We start from the raw sequence: 25,988 nt of genomic DNA, 5'->3' as shown, positions 1-25,988 counted from the left end.
CTAGCCAAGGAGGGCACAGCGCTGCCAGTCCCGCTAGGCCAACTAGCTACACTCTCCGGGATCAAGAGGCTTGGTAGAGAACGATTGCGAAACCAGTACAGACAGTGGTGGGGTAAAGAGGCGACAGAACGCTACACCCAGCTTGGACTGAGCTTACACTTCTCCTGCCCTCCCGAACTCGCCCTACCACGGAGCACCCTTCACCACCTCTTAGCGGCCCGGTCGGGCCACGGGGACTTTGAACACTATCACCGACGCTTTAACCACACCGAAGCTTTGCTAACCTGCTCCTGCGGGGAGGCAAAGGAAGTAGATCATCTGGTCTACTGCCCAGCGACCCTGGCGAGGAGGCAGCAGTGGCCCACCCTCTACCCAACTGGTCCGCTCGACCCCATAGGACCTATGGGGTCTCTTGAACGATACTTCAAGGGACTAATGACTGACCCAAAAGGCTTTGAGGCCTTCCTGCACGTGACAAACTTCTTCCGGAAGATCTGTCCACGCTACTAGGGAACGGGCTTCGGCACGGGATCTAGACAGCCAACTCAACCCCTAAAGGGAAATAGACGGGAAGCAATGAAACTGGGGAACCAGCGGGAACCAGGGACAGATAGAAGGCATAGTAGCCATCAGGCAGGATTTGGAGGACGAAAGGAAGGGCGATGTATGAAGTACATAGTCCTAGCCCACGGCTCTCCACGCCACATACCCTTCGGGAGGTCTGCGACAAGGGTTCCAACCTTGCCGCCATGGCGTTAAATACAACAACAACAACAACAACAACAACAACATACCATATATATATATATATTTCAAGGGAGGCGACAGACATTGAGGCTAAATCAAAACCTTCATATCCTCTTCTTACCCCCTCGTCGACGACGAAGATGGGGCTCTTTGTGCTCTACACTTCACGGCGCTTCGCCCGGTACATTGCGGCGACGGGGGCAGTCGTTATCTTCCTGATTGTGGGCGTCCAGACTCGGGTCCAGCAGGTCGATTTTAGCCTGCCGATTCAAGCAACCTCGGAAGTGAACGACATCTTTGACTTTCCCCCGATCGAGTCCGAAGCCATAAAGTCGGTGTGCGCGGCCACGGAGTGGGACACGAGGACGGAGATGGAGGTGGTCTTCACATGCGAGAACTCCGTTGGCGGCGTAGGAAACGTTCGCAACTCGGTGCTTAATTGCGTGCGGTACGCAATGTTGGCGGGGGGTTCTCTAGTCATGCCCAGAATCGTCGCGCGCGACGACTCGGACATCAACGTCATACGAACAGGCGAAAGACGAGAACTGGGCTACATGTTTGACGTGGAGCACTTTGTCAAGTCACTGCGTCTATCATGTCCGCAACTGCGCCTATACAACAATACTGACGCCGCTTTCAAGGTCCTCGGTCAACCGAGAACATTCACAATGGGGCTAACTCCTGAATTGTTGGTTAACGAAAACGGAACACCCAATACTGGTATCTCGCACCCAGAACAGTGGAAAGAAAAGCTCTACGAGTGGCTTGGGCAGGTCGACACCGGAATGGGACCTACCGGACGGCCAACCCAAGGCCCCTTCGTCGTAGAGCTTGGACGTTCTTATTTGTCGTTCCCGATATACAGCGACGGCGACGGCTTTGCTACGTCTTTTGGAGATATATTGAAGTTTAGAGCCGATACACGACAGCTTGCGACAAAAACGCTGCGCCGCATGGCTGAACAGTTCAACTTCGAGTCCACGCTCCTGAAAGCTGTCTCAACCGCCAACACAAGCTCCCCTATGAATCCCATTCTCGAGAATGCCTACTTCGGAGCCCATCTTCGTGTAGAGAGAGATGCCCTACTTAATTGGACCCCGACCGACGAAATGTGGGCGTGGTCCGACTACGGCAAGCAGACGGCGGCGTACATGGAGCAAGCCATGAGCGCAAATCTCTCCCTAATCTACGTGGCGTCCGGCGAAACGGCTCATATCGAGACGTTCAAACAGGAGGCTGCGACCAAAGAGATCACCGTCGTCAAGAAGCAGGATGTCCTCGGCAAGGACTTGGAAAAGCTGGACAAGCTGGCTTGGGACCAGCAGGCCCTAGTGGATTGTCTGGTGATGCTCAGGGCCTCGCAGTTCGGCGGGGTAGCTCATTCGAGCTTTGCGTGGAACGTCGCCTTGAAGAGGCATCTTTTTGTCAAAGACCCGAAGAAGAGCTACCTCGATGGGCCTCAGATGTTGAGCGATGAGTTCAGCCAGGTGTATGGCGAACCAAGGAAGTACCCCGAGTATGCTTTTTGTTTGTGGCCATAGAGATCTGCAGGTCGAACTGTAGGGTAATTTATATCCTGAAGTAACGCACCTAGGAAGCAACACTACTCTCAAAGCAATGTAAAAGGAATAAACTAGCTTATAAAGTAACTTAGAAAAAAAAGAGAAGCATTATTTTAAGGAGCAACCTCGCGTCTCCTGTACATTGTGTGTTGTCAAGTACCTACAAACTGCTGGGTGTAAGACGGTTGTTGATGTTTGAAATTTCTACACTAAAGCCCGCATGCGTTTCGGCTGTGCCTGGAACCAAAACTATGTGTCGGTTAACGAAAGGCTTTTACTTCCTGTAATGCAGCCCACGGTTCTGATGACGTTGAAATAAAGCCACCAAAGATGGCAGGCGACGCAGTGTACCAGATTCGTTCTAGGTGTAAGTCAGAGCACCCACTTCCTGGCCCCCCCCACTTCCTGGCCACCCAAAAATCCCTCATTTCCCCTCAACACCATGACTGCCCTCCAGCTTCTAACTATCACAACATTTACAACCCTCATCCAAATCACTTCATTTTTTGCATACGCCTTCCTTTATACCTTATGGTCCGATATTCCGAAGATGAGCTCAATCAAGCGCTGGAGGCCATCAGCAACGGTCTTAGCCTAAGGAAGGCATCATTGCAGTATGGTGTACCAAGGTCAACACTTCAGCTTCGATTGCAGGGCAGCCAGGCAAGGAGCATTGCCTTTTCTGACCTTCAGAGGCTTTCCCCTAGTCAGGAGGCTAAGCTGGCTGAATGGGTGCGGATTCAGCATGCTCTTGGGCTCCCTCCTTCACATCAACAAGTCAAGGAGTTCGCTGGACGAATCCTCCATGCAATGGGGGATACCCAGCCTGTTGGAAGGGGCTGGATCCAGGCCTTTATAAGGAGGAATCCATCAGTCAAGGTCCAGAGAAGTCGCTCTATTGATTCTAGACGTGTTAATGGGGCATCTACTGAGGTCATTAGGGACTGGTTCAAGCATCTCGCCATACCAGAGATCATCAGCATTAAACCAGCCAACAGATACAATATGGATGAGACTGGTATCCTTGAGGGCTAGGGCTCTAATGGGCTGGTGCTGGGGATGTCTGAGACGAAGTCTGTTCGCAAGAAACAGCCTGGATCAAGGGCATGGGTATCCATCATCGAATGCATCTCTGCCCTGGGCTATGTTCTGAATCCCTTCGTTATATATAAGGGCAAGGCAGTCTAGCAATAGTGGTTTCCTCTGGACCTTAGCCCTTATGAAGGATGGCAATTTACTGCAACAGAGAATGGATGGACTTCAGATGCTACTGCAGTTGAATGGCTGCAGAAGGTCTTCATCCCTCAGACCCTTCCTCAGGGCAAGGAGGTCAGGCTGCTGATCATGGATGGACATGGGAGTCACACAACGACTGACTTTATGTGGTTATGCTATATAAACAACATCCATCTACTATTCTTACCGCCACACACCTCCCATGTCCTCCAGCCACTTGATCAGTCAGTCTTCAGCCCTGTCAAGTCAGCCTATAGAAAGGAGCTTGGGTACCTTAGTCAGTGGAATGACTCTACTATTGTAGGCAAGAGGAACTTTATAGGCTGTTATCAGAAGGCTCGTACTGCAGGTATGACAATGCAGAACATCAGAAGTGGTTGGAAATGGACAGGGTTATGGCCTGTCTCTATGGCGAAGCCTCTGATGAGCTCCCTCCTACTCCCAACAACACCAAAGCCATCAGCATCATCAGATCAGGTCAGCAAAGGGCATTCTGGAGGCAAGGAAGGCAGGGAAGCTGAAGGATGGGCATCTGCGTCGTCTGCAGTAGTGTGGTCGACGCCAAGGAAGATGAAGGATCTGGCTGGCCAACTGAAGCTATTCACAGAGCTGGATAATGACGCCAGTACTCAACGCCTCCTTTTTATGAAGGTGAAAAAAGGCTTCAGCGAGCAGTCCTATAGCCTGGCTACTGCCCAGCACAAGCTGGAGCTTCTGCAGGCCCAAATCAACAATACTGCAGTGAGGAAAAGAAGGACAGTCCAGATCGATCCAAACACCAAGTTCGCCAACATCAAGGACATCCAGCGGGCGCAAATTGAGGCTGGTGATAAAGAGGATGATGCAGCTGAATCCAGCGCCTCTGATAACCCTAGTGAAGCTGGAAGCTGTATTGTAGTGGCATCTAGACGAAGTCAATAATTAATTGAACATACTGGTGCTGGTGGGAATACCCTCATTTTGGGGTGGCCAGGAAGTGGGGGGGGCCAGGAAGTGGGTGCTCTGACTTACGAAAGACGATTCCCACCTTGGAAAAATAGGTCTCGGGGAAACCCCGGGTGTTCAGATCCTGTTGCATCAGCAACGGGTTTCTCCGCCGAAGATTTATCGCAGTTGGTCCTCTCCCCAAGCCTCAGCCCACAATGCACCAGGATACATCTAAATACACATACAATTGACCTATCATAGGTACTTTCCACACCTTCAGCAGCCCCTTTTTCTAGGCTTCTCAGGCCCCTACAAAGCCTACTGCCCGGGACGAAGCCTGCAGCAGGCCCTTCATTGCCGCCAAGCGGCCGGCCGAGCCGGCTAATAAGTCCTATCTCCGACGTCCTTCATAGTGCCCTTCGTGTGCGTTATACTATTCAATTCAACAGATATCTCCTATCTCTGTTGTCCTTCAAGCGCGTTTACCCTCCAATTCAACAGATCTACCTTCATATTGTCACGTAGGCGGCCTAGTGCCACCACTTTTGACAGCTGCAATCCAGTAGACCCCGCTTCACCAGTCCCAACTAACTGCAGCAGAGTCAAGTAGAGTGCAGTCTGCGTGCCTCGACCATAACGGATCTAATTATTGCCCAAACAGGCAATAGACACCCCCGACCAACTCACTAATGCACTACATACAGGCACGAGAACTGATGCTTGGGACATAATGATGCTTGGGACATAATGATGCTTGGGACATAATGATGCATATGAATGGGCTGTTTTGGGTACTGACGATATCGACGGGACTTTTTTGAAGTCCGAGAGCTCCGTATAAAGAAGCCGCTTGTAAGTTTTAGTAACCTGCCTGTATTTAGCAGCCTGTCCTTAGCAGTTACTGAGTCTCGCCTCTACGCCTACATCATCACCTTCTTTCACAATGTCAGACCTAACCATCCCCAATACCACCATTGCGCTCGTTCTCCCCGCTTTCAACGAGCCGCTCAACTTGGAAAAGACCCCAACACCAAAGACTACACCTGTCGGGTGGGCTCTGGTTCGCGTCTTGAGCACTTCCGTCCGGCCACACAATCGTGCCGGCTTTTCGGGAAAGAGTCCTCTCTCCCTCCCCGTCCCGTACAACCCGGGGGACAGCGGCCTCGGACGCGTCATCACCGTTAGACCCGATGCCGTAGCCATGAAGCCGGGCCAGCTCGTGTATCTCAACGGCTTTTACCTCGCACGAGACGACCCAGAGGGCACCCGAGTTCTCACCGGCCTTCATGATGGCTTTGGCGACCCAGGTCAGGCCAAGCTGTTCAAGAAGCTGGGCGGGCTTTGGAGGAATGTGGCCACCGTCCCGCTGGAGAACGCCATTCCCCTCAACGAGAAGCTTTTGGTTGATGAGCTGGGCTACTCATTCGGAGATCTGAACTACATCCAGCGCCTTTCTGTTGCCTACGGCGGCGTCAGCGCTGCCGAACTCCGCGCCGGGGAAACCATCATCGTGGCACCGGCTACTGGTCACTTTTCCGGTGCCGTCGCTGAGATTGCCGCCCAGATCGGCTGCAAGGTCATTGCGCTCTCGCGATCGGCCTCCAAGCTGGAGCCGCTCACGAGTTGCCATCCCCGCATCGCCGCTCTTCAACTTAGCGGCGACGAAAAGAAGGATATTGCCGCCATCCGAGCACTTGCTCCCAGCGGTGCGGATGCCTACATCGACGTTTCGCCGCCTTCCGCCACCGCTTCGCTCCATAAATCGACGGTATCTCTCGCCTCTCTCCGTTCTTTCGGCCGCGCCGTTTTCCTAGGCATGATGTTCGACGTAAAGGTTAACTACATGAGCCTGATGGCCCGCAACATTACTATCAAGGGGCAGCATATGTATACTCGCCTGGAGCTGGTCTCTCTGGTCAAGATGGTCGAGACTGGAGTTCTCAAGCTGAGTAAAGATGCTGGGCATGAGATTGTTGACAGGGGGTTTTCTCTAGAGGAATGGGAGGAAGCTGTCATTGTTGCAGAGAAGGCTACGGCCTGTGGACAACGAGTGCTGATCTACCCCTAGGAGTTTTACATAGCAGACGCTATATTTCAAGCGTTAATGTAACTGTCAAATGTGGTGGCGCCAGGCCGCCTGCGTGACAATGGGAAGGTAGATTCTAGTGGCAAATGCGCAGCCTTGCTTAGGTAGCGTTGGAAACATTGAATAGATGTCCATCAAGTATGATAGGTCAATTATTTGTATTCGGATGTGTGTATTCAATGGTTGATTGGTGGGGTGTACAAGGAAGAGGCCCCGGGAAAACAATAGGACGAGATTGAGCGTTGTGAGTCCTACATATGAGGCATTTGTGCCTATCTCACGACCTCAGGTCAGATCATGGCTGTGAATCTCCTTCCATCACAACATCTTGCCTTGACTCGTCTTGCCTATCTCTAATGCTTTGTCAAGTCGATTGGAAGCAAACCACTCGAGCTGCAACGTGCCTTACTTAACATGACGAACCAAGATATGTCGCACTGCACTACCATATTTCGAGTATCCCGGCCCCATCGAATCACCCGCAACCGGCCAACCGTGTCTTGCTCCACCTGTCGGGCTCGGAAGTTGAAATGCGATAGGCAACAGCCTTGCGGAGCATGCCAGAAACGAGGCCACGAGGACTTATGTCGCTTCGAGACTGCCCCAAAGCAGCAGCTCGCCATCTCTTCATCGGCGGCAATGATAATCAAATTAGAATCGAGCTGAGGCAGATGCAGCATGTGCTTCAAGGTCTTCTCAACCAATCTGGTCAAACCCAAGCCAAAGCCCAACCAATCCAACCCGGTAGCCAGGTGGAGATTCCTTGCCGTCAGCTGATGGAGAGTATCAACCGCATTCAGAACACGTTGGAAGACGACGCCGCACTAGAGCCCTAACCACTGCCCTGAACGAACAACATCCTCCGGACCTGGTATTTGCATGCTTCAGTAAAGCTACTCTGGGAGAGATCATGACGGCCTTGCCGTCCCGCCAAGTTGCCGACAGAACAATATCTGCCTACTTCAACCCCAAGCATGTAACCGTTCCATTCATCCACACACATCAATTCAGAAGAGAATATGAGGCCTTCTGGAGTGACCCCGACGCTGCGAACCTCTTGTGGGTCAGCATCCTCTTCTCATTTCTGGCCACTGGAGCTGTCGTCCTAGGTGCAAAGGCAGCATCTACCTTTGATCCACATCACCCTTCGGCCTACGTTACTATGTCAGCACGGTGTCTCGTCGCAGGCCAGTACCAGAAAGCTGCGGAGTTCTCGGTTGAAGCCTTGGTCATGCACGCTCACTCGCGTTCTTTCCAAAGAAGCAACAAAGGCGTCGACATGTCTCAACTGCAAGCATTGGCTCTCCGCTTAGCACAACGGCGATGCTATCATCGAGAGGTAGACAGACTACTGCCGACTGTCACACCTTTCGAAGCAGAGATGAGACGCCGAGTGTGGTATGTGATTCAATACTACGATGTACTGTTCTCCCTCGAGCAGGGGCTGCCACCACTTATTCACGAGGATACATTTTCTACCCATCACCCGACGAATGTCACGGACGATGACTTTGACGAACATATCGACTACTTGACGCCTCTACCGATAGCAGAAGCTCAACCCATGCTTCCCTGTGTCTGTATCTCGCATGTATTACCAATACTCCGACGCATTATTCGCCATGCTATGGGTTTCAAGGCATGCACCTACTCAGACGCCATGTCTCTCCAAGCCGAACTGGAGATGTGGCACGCATCGATCCCGCCTTGCTTACGTATACGCGCCATTAAAGATACCTCGTTCACGGACCCGAACCACACTGTCATGCAACGTATCATGCTCGAACTCATCTACATCATGGGAACCGTCCTCCTGTACCGTCCGTTCCTCGACCAGATTAAATTGAAGAACTACGAGTGTCAAATGGCGCTCAAAGTCTGTCGGAGGCTGGCTGTGAGATATGTCGGGGTCTATGCTGAGGTTAATCGTGAAATGCAGGAAGGCGGAAGACTATACGAGGATCAGCCCATCGCCTTGGGCTTGTCGGTGAATGACTTCTTGATAACGACGATCGTGGCACCCCTCGAATTCTTCGACTGTCTAAACCTACCGTAGGTGAAACACCTGCAAGGCTCTTTGATGGTTGGAAAACTAAACTTCTCAAAGGCCAGGTGAAGAAGCTTACATCATCAACTTGCTTCAAACAGTAACGCAGCTGTGGTCCAAGAGATCGGATGCGTCTACTCATGCGCGTGAAAGCACGAGGCTGCTCCGGCTCCTTGCATCAAAGACTCAAACGGCAAGCGAAGGACGACGCCAAGTCCCAGGTCCGGTTTCAAGCACGTCCATCGCTGCCGAAAGAGAGACGGAGCAATGTATGCAGTTGGCGCCGCAGCAATATTCCAGCGGCGACGCAGGATCTGCCGAATCGGACACTTCTTTAGAAGTCGGCCTCATTGACTGGAACAACGCTGCGGCAATCGACTGGGTCAGTTGACAGCTCAGCCAAACTACAAGAGGTCTTGCAAACAGAGCTATAGGACGCAGTCAACTTTTGTGTCAACTTTGAGACGGTCAATCAAAAAATGTCAAGCAATCTGTTCCTTGACACTTATTGAGATAAACAGCGCAATATCAAGGAAAAGAACATAGTCGACGCCCATGACGACCTGGACCGCGAGCAAGGGGCCTTCGAAGTTGAAGCCGACGCCGGTGCCGACGACGATCCGGTAGCCGATGACCTTGGCCCATTCGGGCTCCGGGACCAGACTGACGAGGAGCCCGGCACCGACGCAGAGCAACACACGCCTCCTGAGTAGACGGACGGCATGTACTTGCCGGTACATTGGATGAAAGCGCCGGTGAAGGCGGCCGAGATGGAGACGGAAAGGATGTAGGGCTGCTTAGTGACAGTGTCTTGCTGGCCGACCATACCGGCGGTGCACTGAGCACCTACAGACAGTACTAGCTTAAGTGTGTGCGGTTGAATCTGACATTTGTATAGTGTGGGAAGGGTTCAAGCGGCTAGACAATTGACCATTCCTGGTTTAGATAAGCTTGTCTTATCACTACGTTAAGTTGATTACTAGAAAACCTTTATTAGATATCTCCTTATTTCATTCAAGACACTTGAGTTGCTGTTTTACTAGTTGAAGCATCTTGTTACGCCTGGTATAATAAATTTATTTAGCTGAATCTTCGCGATGTTGTCAAACAAAATGAAAAATACGATTACAACTATATCTGTTTAATACTGTGTCCTGACTTAATTACATGTACCTGACAATAGTTGGTAAACTAAACTGCCTAAACAATTCTAATTCTCTGCATCTGGACGTTTTCGAACCACATTTTGTTATGCACATACTCTGTCCAGCCGTAGCCTATGCGGCGGAACTCACTTTCTTTCCCGGTAGGCTCCAGAAACAATCCATACCAGCGGCTACGGGCGGTCGGGGACCCAGTCCGATAAGTCATCTGCAGACAATACAATGGATGGTTGTTAGACTTGAACGCCTCGTCGAAGACGACTTGTCCTACAAGCTCCCTATTGTCGAAAAAATAGTCGATACCTGCATTCTTCTCATAAGTGCTGTTGAGTTCCACGACTGGCTGGTAGCCCTTGTCGTTAGGGTCCATCCGTCTGTCGAATGTCCTGACCCTTCCAGTCAGCTCTAGGTGGCCGGACTTTAGGTTTCCTTTCGGGTCCAGGCCGCACGGCAGAAGCTCCGTCTGGACGTCTTCCACAGCAACCTCCATGTCGCCACCCAAAATCTCCGATCGCCCAGTGATGGAGATACCACCTTCAAGAGACGCCCAGCTCCAACTCGGTGCCCGATAGCCATCTGCTGGTGGCACAAGCCAGCGGCGTTTCCGTTGCCATAAAAGCCCAAAGCACAAGTTACTTTTCCATAGTCCTGCAACGTACTCTACGCCAGTCCTCTGTTCCATAACCTTTGCTAAACCCGAAAGAGCCGGAAGTTTATCGGATGACTTGGTGATGCCCCGATGTGTGTATGGCCCAATCATCGAGTACCAATCAAGCTCCCATTCGAAGGAACGGTGACCGCCTTCATACCTAGCCAAAGACTGGGACATGTCTGGGCCATCGTGGAGAGAAGTTGACTCGGAAGTGATACCGTCTTCTGCGAGCCTGGCCTCTTGGCACTTCCAAAGGAGCTGGTCGACGTCAAAGTTGATCATGCGAGCCGACAAGACTTGTTCCTGGAGAACCCAAGCGCGTGTATGCAAGGTCCTCTCGTCGAGATTGCTAAAGTCGCCGGGTCGTGATCGGATATAGATCTTACTGCGATGACCGGTGCGTATCTGCCAGTGTTCTAGTTGAGCGTGACTCAAAGTAGCTTCCCGAGGAACGAAGCAGCCGCCCCTCGAATCACCAGACGCGGATGCTGCTATTGTCAGAAACGACGAAAAGTAAATCATCCCCATCTTAGCACTTTCGCGTTCCCAATCTTCCTTGGAGTCCTGGACGATGCACAGAGAGTCGATCCACAGATATTGCACTCCCATCGCCCTGGTAATGATGACCGCATCGCGGAAGGTTTTCGGTAGTCGTATGAGCGGTAAAGCTTGGAGGTGATCATTGATTGTGTGACTGGTTGTCTGAATCACTGGATGGCGGCCCCAGCAGTGACTAAGCGTCATGTAGAGATCGGCTTTCCCATCTGTCTCAACAAGTCGCGGCTCAACCTGGCCCTCTCTGCCTACATCGATGACTCGTGTCGGCAGAGGGCCGATGCCTCGACGACATTGCGCATGGTTCTTGTTGCAGTTTCTGGCCCATTCCCTCAACAGCCCCAGTTGCTGTGCAGGGGGTTTGATTTGGCGGCCCAAAATGATTCCCTTGAGCTGCCGTATCGGTTCGACTCCTTCTTCTTCCTCGGCGTACAGGCTGAAGTCACAGGATACTCGGAGGGGATCGCATCGAACTTTGAGATGATAGATGTCGCCCGGCTCCCAGTCGGGACTGATGCCGCAATCCCGGCGACCTCTCATCAGAACAGGAGAGACTGACTGCGCGATGGAGCCCATCTCTGTTTGGATATCCCGGCCAAATTGACCAAGGTTATTAACAAAGGATGTCCATATCAACCTGCAGAGGTCGCAGATAGATGCGTTCTTCTCGAGAACGACGATTGACTTTTGCATGACGATATCCTGCAGATCGTTTTCTTCATCAATAAGGTCGGCTAGGTCGAGAGACTGGCATGGTGTGCAAAGCGGCATATTTATCGTAAAGCCCTGAGAAAGAGGCAGCCCTGTAAACAGGTGTTAAGATTTAACTCAGTGTAACATAGCGTAGCTAGAGGAGGTCGCACAAAGATTAAATAAGAAGGCAGCTAGGTGGCATTGCTGAGTCTATTGCATATTGAGGCCCTCGGCTTACTCTTGAGTAGGTAGAGGATAAGAAGCGGGGTAAATTTGTTGAAATTAGTGGGACTAGGCTGTTTACGTAATGTTAGGAAAGCAGATTCCCGTTGCAAATGCGCAGCCTTACTTAGGTAATATTAGAAATTTGCTAAATTGAAGCTATTATTAACTATCTACCGTATAATATACCCAGAGCCTATTTAGAAAATATCTACATATATTAGTAATTCTAAAAAGAAACCCTACTATCAAGTTCTTATTAACTTTACTATAAAAAAAAAAGAATTGCTACCCTGTCCGGTATTCCCTCATCTTAGCTTAATGCTGCAGCAAGGCACATTTCTCCACACGTCCATGCCTGAGAATAAAGCCAGTCCAACACGCCGATAGAAGCCATCTTCATGACTAACAACCATAAGCCCGACTGCTAAGGCTTGATGTTCGTGCGCCACAGTTCCCAGTAGAGAATACTCTACCTCTGAGGCCTTCTCAATCTCTAAGGAGTCTTTGCAGTCTAGGTATTCAGTCACCCAGTCTTCTGTCCTTTCCCCCTCACCTGGTTCAACTTTAGCCTCGTCCTTAAGAAGACGACCGTTTAGCTCCACGTGTCTGACGCCATATGCCCCCCATACATCTAGCGATACAACCTTGCTCTCATCTCTTGTGAACAATCCAATGAACTTGATCTGGCGATTCAAAGATCCCCAAGACCAAGTTGGTGCTCGATCTGATCTCGAAAGCTTAACGTCTGCGTCTCTGGGCTTGTACCACGCGAGCATCTCCATAAACCATTTCTTCCATACTCCGTGTACGTTTTGATCTTCCCACATGACCTCCAGCTTCTGGATGATGCCTCACACGGCATGCATCCTGTCATCCCAATTGCCTAGCTGTCGTCGAGTATACTGCTCTATGACCGTCTTCCAGATATACCGTCTTTCGATGTCAGCATTACCGAATGTAAGCATATGTGATCCAAGGTTGGGGCTAGGTCTTTCCATGTTGCTCTGTGAAGCTTTGCCCATACTGTTGACCGAACAGGTTAGATTTGCAATGCAGCACTAGGGAGTGGTTTGGCGGGCAGCGTACGACCAACTCGAAGAGAGAAGACGCTGTAAGCTGCTGAATGGAACTCAAGGACGTCATCGTATGTGTGTATCAGGCACCTGATGCTGTTTTGCGATACCCCAAAAAAGGTCACGTAATCGTTGTAGGGCAGAATACAGAGACCAAAGCGGTGATAGACATCAAGGACATTGTCGAAGGCCCGGTCGAGCACGTGGGCTACCTAGGGACAAAATGTATCAGTGCCTATTTGACTAATCGACAGTCACAAAGGGGCACATGGATCGGACAAACCTTAAGGAAGAACCTCATAGGGCCCCAAATGCATGCCATAACACTGTCCACGGCTGGGAACCCCAGTGTTTCTAGTACAGTTTGCAGGTCATTCATCCTATCGAGAAATCTCTGCACCCTTGTCATGTTCTGTAGATTTTTCGTCACCTGTTGCTGGTTCTGCAGGAGATTGATTTCTCGGCGAACGAGATCTAGCCCACCGTTTTCAAAGTCCTCGGCATCTTTGGTATTGAGAGTTGCCTTGAAGTTTTCGGCCAACTTTGCGAAAAAGTCGGCTTCCGCTCCGTAGCGGAAGCTGACGGATCCGGGGCTGTTGGACATGGCTGTTTCGCCGGTGGGATTCCGGGGGTATTTATCTGCTGACTCGGGGCCCGTAGATTGCACCCAATACCGCCGCTGTGGGTTCAATGTTATCGGTCGAGTTCACCAGCCGACCTAACAAAGAGCTAGCAAGGAGAGATTGCAGAATCTAAGAAAGGAAGCGATGAAAGAGGGAAACTATACGAAACTGGGCTGGAAAAAGAGGTTCATGAGAAACCCGCAATCCCACCCAACGTGACCTTCCGAGGCAGTCGATATCATTAAGGATGATGTGTTTCTTAAAGAAAAAGAGAGAGAGGCAGCCAGTCAGGCGGTAACTAGAAACGTGTTACCCTGTGTCTAAGCAAACCCTGTCACCTTTGCGCTAAGGACACGCAGTAGCCTATTTGTAGAAGGTGTAGGTAAGCTGACCGTTAGGTAGGGGGGGGGTAAGGGGGGAGAGAGGGTAGGGTTAGATAACTATTGTAAGTAATTAGAGGCAGAAAGTAATATAGAGGTTATATTACTTTACTTCTAAACTCTCTTATAACTAATTATAAGGCAGTTTTAAATTAAATTAATTATGTTTAAGTAATTATAACGTACTCGCATAGCGAGTGGGCCAACATAGCGAGCGGGCCACTCCTTATCGCTAGAAAAAGGCCCTTTTCTAACTATTTATTAAAAAGCAGGTTCTTAACTAAAAAAGACCTAGTTTTAAGCATTAGATAACGATAAGAGTTAGATTTTAAGAAATAATAGTGTAGAAATTATTGTCCCCTTCTAACCCTAGGTTCTTAGTAATCCTCTTATCTAAAGGCCTACGGCACTAAGCGTCATTGACGGTGGTATTCTGGCCGAATACCAGGGTTGGGGTGCAGGGTTGCGCGCAAGAAGGGGAGGGCTGGTCCGTGCGTTTTGCCGATTGTTTTTTCAGCCGATTACCGTAGGGGGTTACCAAGACCCGTTCCCCCCCTCCGCAACCCTTTGTTCCCCTCACTTACTCACTAACCCTTAACCCCCTCCGCAACCCTTACCCCATGCATGCACGCGCAGTCGCCGCAAGACGCACGGACCAGGCATGGTCAGCCAACCGTCGTCGTCGCCTGGAACGTCAATCAACAATCCCCTATCCCTCCCCTAGATAGATAGATAGAATGGATAGAATAGATAAAGACATATAGGATAGTATTACACCTACATATCTGCATATATACGCACATGCATGCAGGTCCTAACTGCTAGGTTGTAAAGTATACTACTATCTAACAACTACGCAGATCTATATTAAGGATAGTCCTAACGTTAGAGCTGGCTTTTATTATGTAGTGTGTTTTAGTTTAGATTTAGAATCTTTTTTAGAAATGTAATAAAAGTACTAAAAAAGGAGATAATTGCAGCGCTTTGTTTGCGTTTCTATGAAAATAGAAAGCAAGATAGGGATTAATTTGTATTTCTATACATATAGAAAGTAAGTTAGAGGTTAGTTTGCATTTCTATAAGAATAGGAAGAAATATAAATACAAATACATCAAAACTTATACAAACACTATAATATCATTCAGTATTAATATAGAAAACTTTACATTAGTAAATTTAGTACCTAAAGGGTTAGTTAGTAAAGAAGGTATTCTCATACTAACTAATAGGTATCTTAGTAGATTAAGAATAAAGAATAAGAGATTAGAGGCCATTTAGCTTAGGGTTAGACTCTTAAGAAAGATTAACAAGGTAAGGTAGTAGTTAGTAAGGTAAAGACAGCCTATAAAATCCTGCAGTACATACAGTTAATCTAGGTAACAAACATGTTGAGATCTTGCGTCTTGCTGTTGTAGCTGGTGTCTTGCCTTGGCGTCGTCCATTGTTAATATTGATAGGCAGGGTCAACAAGGTCGCCAGGGACAGGCACGGATCGGACGGTAGAGGCCTTAGGAGCAAGGGACCAGACCAAGGACAGGACTACAGGGCCGGTCGGTCAGAGATCGGACTAAAGGTGGGATCGCCCGAGACAGGCCAGCAGCCTATAAAACCATGCAGGGCCTAAGGCCAAGATAACATTGCATACCTAACCCCAGCAGGGTCTTGGTAGTGTACTCGACACTCGCCATGGACTGCAGAGCTCGAAGGCCCGGGCCGGGCGAGGTCAACAAGGCCGCCGGAGCCGGCCAGGGATCAGACCAGAGTCCGGATCGTACGAGGCGACCTGGGCCGCCTCTGTTGCAGCCTCCCAGGGGAAGGAAGGCCCGAACCCCTCCCCCTTCCAGGGGTAAGTCATTTGACCTCACAGGGTGGGGAGAAGGGAAGGAGGGGGGTGATGGAGGGGGGGAAGCTGCGTTTATAACCCCCCCCCCCCCCCCCCTTATTCCTTCCTAAAGGGAAGGTGCAGACAGCCTGTTCCATCCGTTTTCAAACAACTAAAAAGGGGATGATTTTCCTGCAGCCTATAAAACCGGATGAATCATCCCCCCTGATAAGGCTGCTGCACTGCCTGCCCAGCCTGCTTTGAGGCTGGTACTCATGAACCCGACGTTCAAAGTCGGCAGCGCATCGATCTCCCTCTGAAAACGCGGGCCCGTCATCTTCCAGGTCGACGGCGCCTCAGCGACGGCGCGCCATCCTAGGACTTGTACGAAGGCCACGGTACGCCAACCCGGAGGTTCGGGCCAAGGGCAGGATCGCTAGGCCAGGATCGGACCAGGGACAGGATCACAAGGCCGGCCGGTCACAGATCAGACCAAAGGAGGGATTGCACAGGGAGATACAATAACCCCTAGGGCCGCCCTAGCGTAAGTGCAGGGTTAGACCTCTAGATTAACGTAAGTTAAAGCACCTACTTTTTTACCTATTTACACCTATTCGTATAAAAAGTGCTACTTTTTACCTTCCTATTAGATAGCTAGCTTTAGTAGTTTAAAAAAACATAAAAGTACTACTAAGTTTAACTTTCCTAAAACATTATATATAAGTATAAAAATTAAGCGTTTATCTAGTTTTTATTAACCTAATCTACAATAAGTATAATTGATAAATTTAATGTAGTATTACTACAGCTACATTAAGGTTATAGTAAAGTTAGGCTTTGTTTTAATATTATTAATTTATTTAATAACTATGGGATAGAATATTAAAAGACTAGTAGTATTCGCTTTTAAAATATAGTAGACTAAGTAGAAGTAGTCTTATTCTTTTAAAGCCTTTCTATAAGTATTAAATTAGTAGAATAGAAAAGATATTATAGAATACTCTATTATATAATGTTAACTATAGCATAAAACTTAAGTAGTCTTTATAGTACTATCTATAAAGTATATTACATATACATATATATAATTAGAGAAGTAAGTAATAAGTCTAGTTTACTTTAATTAATAGTAAGATTAAAATACTAATAAAATGTATATAAGCCCTACTACTTTAATAGTTAGTACTATTATTTACATATAGGATTATATCTTATTTATAATCTAATAGCTAGTTTTATTAGAGATAGGGTTAAAAGTAGCACCTTTAGTCTATAGTCTAAATAGGGGGTTGAAATAGGGGGGGTAGGTAAAAGGTAGGTGCTTTAACTCAACCCTTGCAATTAGCTGCCTGCAATAAATAGACAGATTGTCCCTAGCAACAATACATACAATGCGTAACCAGTACATTATCTAGTATAAAAGCCTACCTACTCTCAACAAGGCTGCCCTCGTCAACCTCAAGCCACCATCGTGGGGCCAAGACAATCACAATCCACGATGTACTGCACGCTCTCAGATGGAGAGGCACGCCGATTGTGGAAGGGCTGACAACAAGGCCGCCAGAGCCGGCCAGGGATCGGACCAGGGGCAGGATTGCAAGGCCAGGATCGGACCAAGGCTAAGACCGCAAGGCCAGCCGGCCACGGATCGGATCAAAGGAGGGATCGCCCGAGGCAGGCCAGCAGGCGGCAAGGCCGGCCCCTTCTTCCGTGCCTGGCTCGGCCGCAGGTCCAGATCTCCGGATCCGATCAGAATTAAACGCGAAGCGCCTGTATCGGGGCCACAGAGACGTTTGCTACTGTGTGAAGAATCCAGCAAAAGAGGGCAGGCAGGGTTATAATAGGGATTTATATATTGCTAACTAAGGTAGGCCAAAGGCAGCCTATAAAACCCTGCAGCACGTACAGTTAATCCAGTCAACAAACATGTTGAGATCTTGCGCCTCGCCGTCGTGGCTGGTCTCTCGCCTTGGCGTCGTCTATTATCAACATTGCCAGGCAAGGTCAACAGGGTCGCCAGGGCCGGCCAAGGATCGGACGGCCGAGGCCTCTAGAGCAAGGGATCAGACTAAGGACAGGACTGCCAGGCCGGACAGCTACAGATCGGACCAAAGGAGGGATCGCCCGAGGCAGGCCAGCAGGCGGCAAGGCCGCCCTTGTTTCCATGCCTGGCTCAGCCGCAGGTCCAGATCTCCGGATCCAATCAGACTTAAACGCGAAGCGCCTGTATCAGGGCCACAAAGACGTTTGCTACCGTCTAAAGAATCCAGCAAAAGAGGACAGGCAGGGTTATTATAGGTATTTATTGATCACTCACTAAGGCGGGGCCGAAGGCAGCCGTTAAAATACTGCAGGGCTGAAGGCCGGAAACCCTAAGCAGAGATCCGACTGCTGGGCCCGGGCGAGGAGTGGGCCGCCTCGAATCGGACCAAAGTCCGGACTGCCCGCACAGAGCCGGCCACGGATCGGACCAGAGACCGGACTGCGCAGCGGAGGCCGGGCCCAGGAACAAGGCCGGCCGGCGAGGGCAGGCCCCAGGTGGCCTCCAACACCAGTCACAGAAGATCAGCTTCGGCTGAGAGGGCTGGCCTGTGTAGCTGAAGGAGGAAGGAAAAGAGGGGGTGAGGGAGGGGGTGTTGGCTGTTTTTCTATCCCCCTTTTTTTTATAGAAACCCCTCTGAAGGGAAGGTGCAGACGGCCCGTTCCTTCCCTTTCGAAACAACCAAGCAGGGGATTGTTTTCCTGCAGCCTATAAAACCTGACGAATTGACCCCCCTGATAAAGCCGTTGCACTGCCTGCCCAGCCTGCTTTGAGGCTGGTACTCATGGACCCGACGTTCAAAGTCGGCAGCGCATCGATCTCTCTCTGAAAACGCAGGCCCGTCACCTTCAAGGTCGACGGCGTCTCGGCGACGGCGCGCCATCCTCAGCCCCGCACGAAGGCCACCCTACGCCAACCCGGAGGTTCGGACCAAAGTCCGGACCGCCTGGGGGCCTCACAGGAGCCAGGGTTCGCATCAAGGGCAGGATCGCAAGGCCAGCCGGCCACAGACCAGACTAGAGGAGGGATCGCCCGCAGCAGGCCAGCAGGCGGCAAGGCCGTCCCTAGTTCGAAGCCCGGCTCTGCTGCAAGTCCAGACCCCCAGATCCAATTGTTATAGATCTCTCTCGCCAAGGCTATAAGGGCAGGAAGGCAATCCTTCCACCTTAGTTGTGTTGCAAATTATTAGAAGATAAACCCTAGAATAAGCGGCATGTAGAAGAGTAGACTGCCTATAGAGGACTAAGTCCTATCCTAGGTAAAGATGTCCTAATTCCTATTTGTAGTTACCTTATTGCTATCTACAATCTATAGTACTAGTGCCTACTAGGGCTAGTTATTAGCCCTAGGGTAGTATACTAACCTTAGTTAAGTTGTAGTAGGCTTACTCTATGTAAATGTAGTTTAGTAAAGGCTATAGGTTAAAGTAGCTCTATTATAGAACCCTAAACTAATAAACCTTAGAAACTCCTTTATAGTAAGTAAGTAAGGCTAGACTACTTAGGGCTAGCTACTAAGAAGGGAATTAGGGAGATTAATAGATATAATTAAAAGTACTTCTAGTAGTTACTATAGTAATAAAAGCAAAGCTATTTCAAGCTTATAGAAGCTATTATAAATTTTATACTTATAATCTTAGTTACTATAACGTTGTTTAAGAGGGATTAGTTTGCGTTTCTACAAAAATAGACCTGTAGGCTAAAGACGGAGTAATGTAGAAAAGAACAGAAGAACAACCTCTGCCTGCAGTAGATAGGGGAGGTAAGGTGTAGTCTAGCTAAACAAGGGGATAAGCAACATTTGCATAAGGTAGGGAAGAGTAATAGATTAGTAATCTATAAAGAAGACAGCAGCTAAAGAGACTATAAACCCTGCAAATGTAAGTAGTAAGGATAGAAGGAGGACTTTATCTTTTATACCCCCTTAAGTTACTTAGTAGGCCTACAGTAGTGTACAGCTTAACCCTTTCCCTATTCTTCTTACTTTTCATTTCTTCTTATTCTTATACCTTACAATATTGTAGATAGAAAACACTAGTATTTCTTACAATACTATAAATAACATAATTTAGCCTTCCTAGCTAGTAATACTATTTATTCTTTTTACTTAAAAATCTTTTATTTTCCTTTTTAAACTTATCTAGGTTTTTTTTCTTCTTATTCTTTACCTCCTCCCCCCTATCCCCTCTCTGCTTACTACACTATAAAGGCTGCTAGTCTCTCTAGCAACGCCAGACCCACTATGCAACATGGCATGTAAAGATAATTAAAGCAACTACCTACTTAATAAACATAGTCTTGTTTACTATGCCTACCTAACCCTTTATACTATAACCACCTGTGTTTTTCTAAAGAGAGCCTATGCTGAATAGGCTGATGTTTAGTAATTCAACACTGCAGACTAAGACGACAATGGGCGGAAGCAGCTGTACAAGCGGCAGAGGCAGTCCACCCTGTGCAGACGTCAACGCCAGTCTGTACCTCACCTTTGTAGAGCGGCCTCGGGTTGCTGTCTGCACGCACTGCAAGCAGGCGGTCCGACCGGACGGTGGCGTCGAGGGCCACTTCCGGCAGACTCACCAGCTCAAGGGAGCAACGCTCCGTGCAGTGGTCGACCTAGCCTGGGCGGCCGCCTATGACAGCCCTCTTGAGGACCCCCACACATGCGAACTACCACCGGACGGCAGCCTGCCACTTGAGCAGCTAACTGTGCTAGACGGATATGGATGCAGGCGGTGCGACTTCCGGACAAGCAGCCGGAAGCTAGTGAAGCTGCACGTACAGCAAGGGACACACAGCACAGGCAGGCCGGCAGTCGGCCCCAGGGCTACCAACAGCAAAGAAGCCGAGCCCATCGACTGGGGGGCAGTAAGGCTGCAGTCGCTATCGCAAGGCCGCTACGCACGGTACTGGATCGTCCGCGACCCCGGGACGAACGAGGGAGGGCCGCTGTCGCAGTCACCCCGGCAGGGGAGCAACGACGTATTCGCCGAGCGGCTGGCGAGACGGCAGGAGCTTATGACAGCCGAGGACGAGCACTGGGAGCGGACAGTCGTCGCCACCTCCGACGTCAACCGACAGTCGGCCTGGGTGAGGGAGATGGGTTGGGCCGTACACCTCGACGGGCGCAACCTGGTGGACCTGTACGAGGCCGGGAAGGCGCCCCTGTCGGCGGCAGCGCGGGACACGGTCCGGGACGAGGAGGGCCGGGAGGAGCAGCGACGGCTGGCCCTCCTGCAGGAGAGCTTCCGCCACGAGGTGGCCAGGTGCTCCCTCCGGCTCGACAAGGTGCCCCACGAGACAAAGAGGTGGCTGAAGAGCGTCGATCCGGCCAAGCCCCACGGACGGCCGTTCGCGCTCGAGCAAATGGAATCAACAGTCCGGAACTACCAGGCGGTGTGGGAGAGGTATCTCTGTTACTGCCTACGGGCGCATCAGCTAGGCCGGACAGAGGCACAACAGCAGCGCAGGATCCGCTTCACAGACGAGCAGTGGACGGCACTGGACGCAATGGCCGAGGCCCTCGCCGTAGCAGGCGACGCCAGTGCAAGCCGTCAAGGTCGGGGCAGCTGGTGCTACAGCCAGACACAGCCGACCAGGGCGAGTACCGAGAGCGAGGACGACGACAACAACGGTCACTACTACGACGACGACAGCGACAACGACAGCAGCTACGCAGCCGGCCGGCTTGCCACCAGCAGCAGGAGCAACACCCTCAGCATGGAGGGTCAACAAATCCTCCGCCGTGGGTCTGGGGCTGCCGGGGCCAGCCAAGCGGCCGACGGCGGCCGCCCAGAGCACAGCAGGGCGCTAGATCGACGGGTGTACCAGTTCTGCATTGTGTCCCTAAAGCAGAAGGTTGCCGTGGACACTTTTGCGAACCCGCTCATCCACTTCACCGCCGTGCTCGGGGTCATGAACCCGGCAAAGAGGAGTGGGGGGACGGCCGGCAGCGGTAGCGGAAGCGGTCAGAGCAGCGGGGTTGGGTGGAGCCCGGCATCCCGGTTCACCCAGCGGCTCGCGGGGCTCCTGTGGTGCGGGCGCATATTGATGCTGGAACACTTCTTCGAGAAGGAGGCAATCGACGGGGACCCCAACGAGATGAGCGCGGAGGTAGTGGACGGCTTTGTAGAGCAGTACCGGCACTGGCTCGCCGACGGGTCGCACACGCCCTTCAGCGCCATCATCCGCATGATGGCGTACGGCAAGGGCCACCGGAACAGGGAGGGCGGCACGCCTCGGGTGATGTGGGAGAAGAGCGGGCAGGCACTCCGCTACCTCGGGCAGCGGGTGGCCATCGACGACTTCCGACGGGCGGCGCAGCAGCCCAGGGCCGAGGCCGAGGCAACGCTGCACGAGCTCATGCGCGGGGGGTGGGCGGAGGCGGGCGGGCAGCTGGCGCTGGACGGCGTCGTCGACACGCTCGTGTTCGAAGGCGCCGGGCGGTCCTTCGCGACGCACGAGAAGAACGCCTGGCTCCGGCCGGGGCCCGGGACGCTGGCCGAGCTCTGCCGCGGCAGCATGTGGGACGCGAGGCTGCAGCAGTGGCGGCGCGACGGCGTGCTCGGCTGGCTGGCCAGGGCGCAGTCCTTCAAGCGGTCGCTTCTCGCGTCGGCCCACATATGGGGGGGCCAGCCCGGGCGGGGGCCGGAGATGACGACGATGCGGTACTGCGACACGCAGGACATGGCGCGGAACGTCTTCGTCTTCGACGGGCAGGTGATGCTCGTCACGGACCGGGACAAGAACCGGGCGATCCGGGGCCTCAGCCGGAAGGTGGCCCGTTTCCTGCCCGAGGCGGTCGGCAAGATGATGGTGGCCTACGTCGCCTGGCTGCTGCCCTTCGAGAGGCTCCTCCAGGCCGAGGCCGGCATACAGGGCCCGCCGGCCTCGCTCCACCCGTGGCTCTGGAAGGACGGGCGCCGGGGCCTGTGGGACACGACGGAGCTCAGCAAGGAGCTCGACGCGGCGACGTCGGCGGCGATAGGCGTCCGCCTCACGGTGTCGAGCTACCGGCACGTAGCCATCGAGCTGGGCAGGAGGATCCGCGGCCTCGTGGTGAAGCAGGCGGAGGTCGAGATGGCCGAGGAGGACGATGGGGCCGGGCCGGGCGCGGGCGGCGCAGGCGGCGGGACGACGGGAACAGACCCCCTGACGGGCGAGGTGCGGAGGAAGTCCCGGCTGGAGTTCGTATGGGACCTGCAGGCAACGCACGCCGGGGTCACGGCCAGGCGGCACTACGCCATCGACGTGCAGTTCCCCAACCAGCTGCAGCCGGAGATGGTGGCCAACTTCCGCGAGATCAGCCGGCTGTGGCACGCCTTCCTCGAGTTGCCGCCGCCGTCGGGAGGGCAGGGGGGGCAGCAGAGGCAAGCCGAGCGACAGGGACAGCTGGCCGCCGGCGACGCCGGCGCCACGTACCCAGTCGGCACACCAGCAGCACCTGCGTCGTTGTCCAGGAAGCGGAGGGCATCAGGCCAGCCGGCGGAGGCAGCAGCACCGGCCAACCCCATAGCCACCCCCACGAGGCCGGCCACCAGCCGAGAGCAGCAGGCCACGCACTCGGGCCGCCGGAAGCGAGCCGCCAACGACGCCATGCTGGCACGGAGAAGCGCGCCGGAGGAGGCGGAGCTGGACAGGCGGCTCGAGGCCGGGCTGCGCGTGCTCTTCGGGGACGAGGCGGGCTGGAGGACGGCGGAGCAGCACGAGGCGGCGCGCAGGGTCATGTCGCTGCGGCAGGGCGACGTCCTCATCGTGGTGCTGCCGACGGGGGCAGGCAAAAGCGCGCTCTTCCAGCTGCCGGCGGTGCGGGAGGTGCACGGCGGGGTCAGCATCGTGGTCGTGCCGTTCGCGGCGCTCCTCAACAGCCTCGTCGAGGGGGCCAGGACAGCCGGGGTCGACGTGCTCCACTGGCAGCCGAGGGCGGTGACAGGCCGGCGGGAGGGGGAACGGGTGGCGTCGATCGTGTTCGTCAGCGCGGAGCACTCCCAGTTCGCCGAGTTCCTGTCCTACGGCGAAGGACTCCGGGCGCGCAGGGTGCTCAAGCGCATCTTCGTGGACGAGTGTCACACGATGCTCCTCGACGGCGGGTACCGCCCCCAGCTGGCGGAGGTCAAGGGCCTCTACCGGTTCGGGGTGCCGATGATCCTGCTGACGGCAACGCTGCCGGTCCGGATGGAGGCGTGGTTCCGGCGGCTGATGCTGGCGGAGGACGCAACGACGGTGCGGGCCAGCACGGCGCGGGTCAACATCCGATACCGCGTAGCAGGGGTGGTGCCCGGGGGGTTCCCCGCGATCATGACGGCGGTCGTGGACGAGGTCGGGCGACTCGGGCGGCAGATGGCAGCAGGTCAGAAGGGGGTGGTCTACTGCCGGTCCAAGGCCAAATGCAAGCAGGTGGCGACGGCGATCGGATGCGCGGCGTACCACGGGTCCCTGAGCGCGGAGGGGCGATGGGAGGCGCTCGAGGCGTGGTCCAAGGGGCGGTCCGGAAGCCGGTGGATGGCAGCAACAACGGGACTCGGGTCGGGGGTAGACATCCGGGGCGTGGTGGCGGTGATCCACGCAGAGGCGCCGTACGGGCTCGTGGACTTCGCGCAGCAGACGGGGCGAGGGGGCCGGGACAAGGGCGAGACGGTGGAGTCGGTGATCTTCCGGGACGGAGAGAGGGGGCCGCAGCGGGACGCGTTCGCGGCGGACGTGAACCAGGTGGACCAGCAGGGGATGCAGGCGCTCATGGAGACGGAGGGGTGCCGGCGGGCGGTACTCGGGGAGTTTATGGACGGAGACGGCAGAGACTGCCGGCAGCTCGGGGCGGAGGCATGCGACCACTGCCAGGGGGTTGCGGAAGAAGAGGCAGGCAGCAGCGGGGACGGGGACGGGGAGGAGGTTAGGGTTAGCCGGGCAGCACAGGACACCAAGGCAAGGCAGGCGTTGTCGAAGGGCCTGCAGGAGTGGCTGAGGGAGGTGGAGGGCGGATGCGCAGTGTGTTACATGGCGTGGTGCAACGGGAAGAGGATTGAGTGGAAGCGTGGTCGGTTCCAGGGACACAAGACAGGATGCTGCCCGCGGCTGGAGGGCGGGCGATTCCTCCGGTGGCGGGCGAAGGTGCGGTTCGAGCGGTTTGCGTGCTGCTGGCTGTGCGGGCTCCCGCAGACGGTGTGCGAGGAGGGGTGGGCGGGAAGGGGGGGCGGGGGAGGGTCAGGGCAGGAGGGGAGCCGGAGGGGGGCAGGGGCGGGGGCGGGACACGGGGGCCGGGGCCGGGGCCGGGGCCGGGGCCGGGGCCGGGCCCGGGGCTGGGGGCGGGGCTGGGGGCGGGTGCCGGTGGATGGACGCGGTGCTGCCGGCGATCCAGTGGACGAGCCAATTCAGCGCGGCGCAGCGGTGGCTGTTTGAGGCGTTCGAGGTGGACGCGGGCGACGAGGAGGAATTCACAGGGTGGCTGGGGCGGTCACGGCATGTGGACGGGGAGGAGACGTCAACGAACGCGCTGGCGGCGTGGGAGGTGCTGGTGCAGCGGCACTGCCTCGGTAGGGATAGGGGGGCTTAGGGTTAGGGTTAGGGTAGGACCTAAGGAGGGTTAGGGAGCAGGGTTAGGGTTAATTGACATGGTTAACAGACATGGTTAAGAGACAAAGGCCTTCTCTTTAGACAGTCAGGCGTAGCCGCAAGAAGGAGAAGACATAGTAGGAGGGAAGGGAGGCGCAGACAGTGTAAATGGATATCACACGGCTTTCTGCACTGTGCACGGGTAGGGGACGGCAGTCGAGGGTTAGGGTTAACGTAGACGACGTAGACAAGGCAGAACGGTGGCTTAGGCGGCTACGGGGAGGGTCCCAATAAGCGTCGGAACGGCAGACGACTGTTGCAACGTGGTAGGAACCCAGGAACCCAGGAACCCAGGCGTCTAGCCAGCCCCCGCTAAGCTTGTGAGTTGTTGGAAGAGTAGGTTCGTCGACGCGTGAGTAAGGATTGTGGAAGGTGGAAGGTGGATGGCGGGGTTGTAGGGGTTCGTCGACGCGTGAGTAAGGATTGTGGAAGGATTGTGGAAGGGTTAGGGTTAGGGTTAGGGTTAGGGTTAGGGTTAGGGTTAGGGTTAGGGTTAGGGTTAGGGTTAGGGTTAGGGTTAGGGTTAGGGTTAGGGTTAGGGTTAGGAGG

General features: G+C 53.3%; 7 protein-coding genes across 7 annotated transcripts; 4 read left to right on the top strand and 3 right to left on the bottom strand.

Annotated features, from left to right (window-relative positions):
* Positions 1-887: 887 nt before the first annotated feature.
* Positions 888-2,288, top strand: CDEST_15189 (Putative GDP-fucose protein O-fucosyltransferase; the record flags this gene model as incomplete). The annotated part of the gene is made up of 1 exon (XM_062931345.1): positions 888-2,288. One exon carries the CDS (start codon positions 888-890, stop codon positions 2,286-2,288), a length of 1,401 nt encoding a protein of 466 aa, XP_062787396.1.
* Positions 2,289-5,415: 3,127 nt separating this feature from the next.
* Positions 5,416-6,540, top strand: CDEST_15188 (Putative GroES-like superfamily, NAD(P)-binding domain superfamily; the record flags this gene model as incomplete). The annotated part of the gene is made up of 1 exon (XM_062931344.1): positions 5,416-6,540. The coding sequence occupies one exon, from the start codon at positions 5,416-5,418 to the stop codon at positions 6,538-6,540; it is 1,125 nt and encodes a 374-aa protein (XP_062787395.1).
* A 432-nt stretch (positions 6,541-6,972) lies between these two features.
* CDEST_15187 (Putative zn(2)Cys(6) fungal-type DNA-binding domain-containing protein) lies at positions 6,973-7,224 on the top strand (the record flags this gene model as incomplete). Its single annotated transcript, XM_062931343.1, has 1 exon — positions 6,973-7,224. One exon carries the CDS (start codon positions 6,973-6,975, stop codon positions 7,222-7,224), a length of 252 nt encoding a protein of 83 aa, XP_062787394.1.
* A 244-nt stretch (positions 7,225-7,468) lies between these two features.
* Positions 7,469-8,996, top strand: CDEST_15186 (uncharacterized protein; the record flags this gene model as incomplete). Its single annotated transcript, XM_062931342.1, has 2 exons — positions 7,469-8,610; positions 8,666-8,996. 2 exons carry the CDS (start codon positions 7,469-7,471, stop codon positions 8,994-8,996), a joined length of 1,473 nt encoding a protein of 490 aa, XP_062787393.1.
* A 673-nt stretch (positions 8,997-9,669) lies between these two features.
* CDEST_15185 (Putative heterokaryon incompatibility) lies at positions 9,670-11,894 on the bottom strand. Its single transcript, XM_062931341.1, has one exon. It carries the CDS (start codon positions 11,744-11,746, stop codon positions 9,806-9,808), a length of 1,941 nt encoding a protein of 646 aa, XP_062787392.1. The 5' UTR covers positions 11,747-11,894; the 3' UTR covers positions 9,670-9,805.
* A 304-nt stretch (positions 11,895-12,198) lies between these two features.
* CDEST_15184 (uncharacterized protein) lies at positions 12,199-12,720 on the bottom strand (the record flags this gene model as incomplete). The annotated part of the gene is made up of 1 exon (XM_062931340.1): positions 12,199-12,720. One exon carries the CDS (start codon positions 12,718-12,720, stop codon positions 12,199-12,201), a length of 522 nt encoding a protein of 173 aa, XP_062787391.1.
* Positions 12,721-12,932: 212 nt separating this feature from the next.
* On the bottom strand, positions 12,933-13,570 carry CDEST_15183 (uncharacterized protein; the record flags this gene model as incomplete). The annotated part of the gene is made up of 2 exons (XM_062931339.1): positions 12,933-13,178; positions 13,250-13,570. The coding sequence occupies 2 exons, from the start codon at positions 13,568-13,570 to the stop codon at positions 12,933-12,935; spliced, it is 567 nt and encodes a 188-aa protein (XP_062787390.1).
* Positions 13,571-25,988: the final 12,418 nt, after the last annotated feature.

This window comes from Colletotrichum destructivum, chromosome 11 (assembly GCF_034447905.1).
Source record: "Colletotrichum destructivum chromosome 11, complete sequence".
NCBI classification, from domain to species: Eukaryota; Fungi; Ascomycota; class Sordariomycetes; order Glomerellales; family Glomerellaceae; genus Colletotrichum; species Colletotrichum destructivum.
Note: the sequence above shows the minus strand (reverse complement) of the source record. Positions and strands in the feature narration are given on the sequence as shown.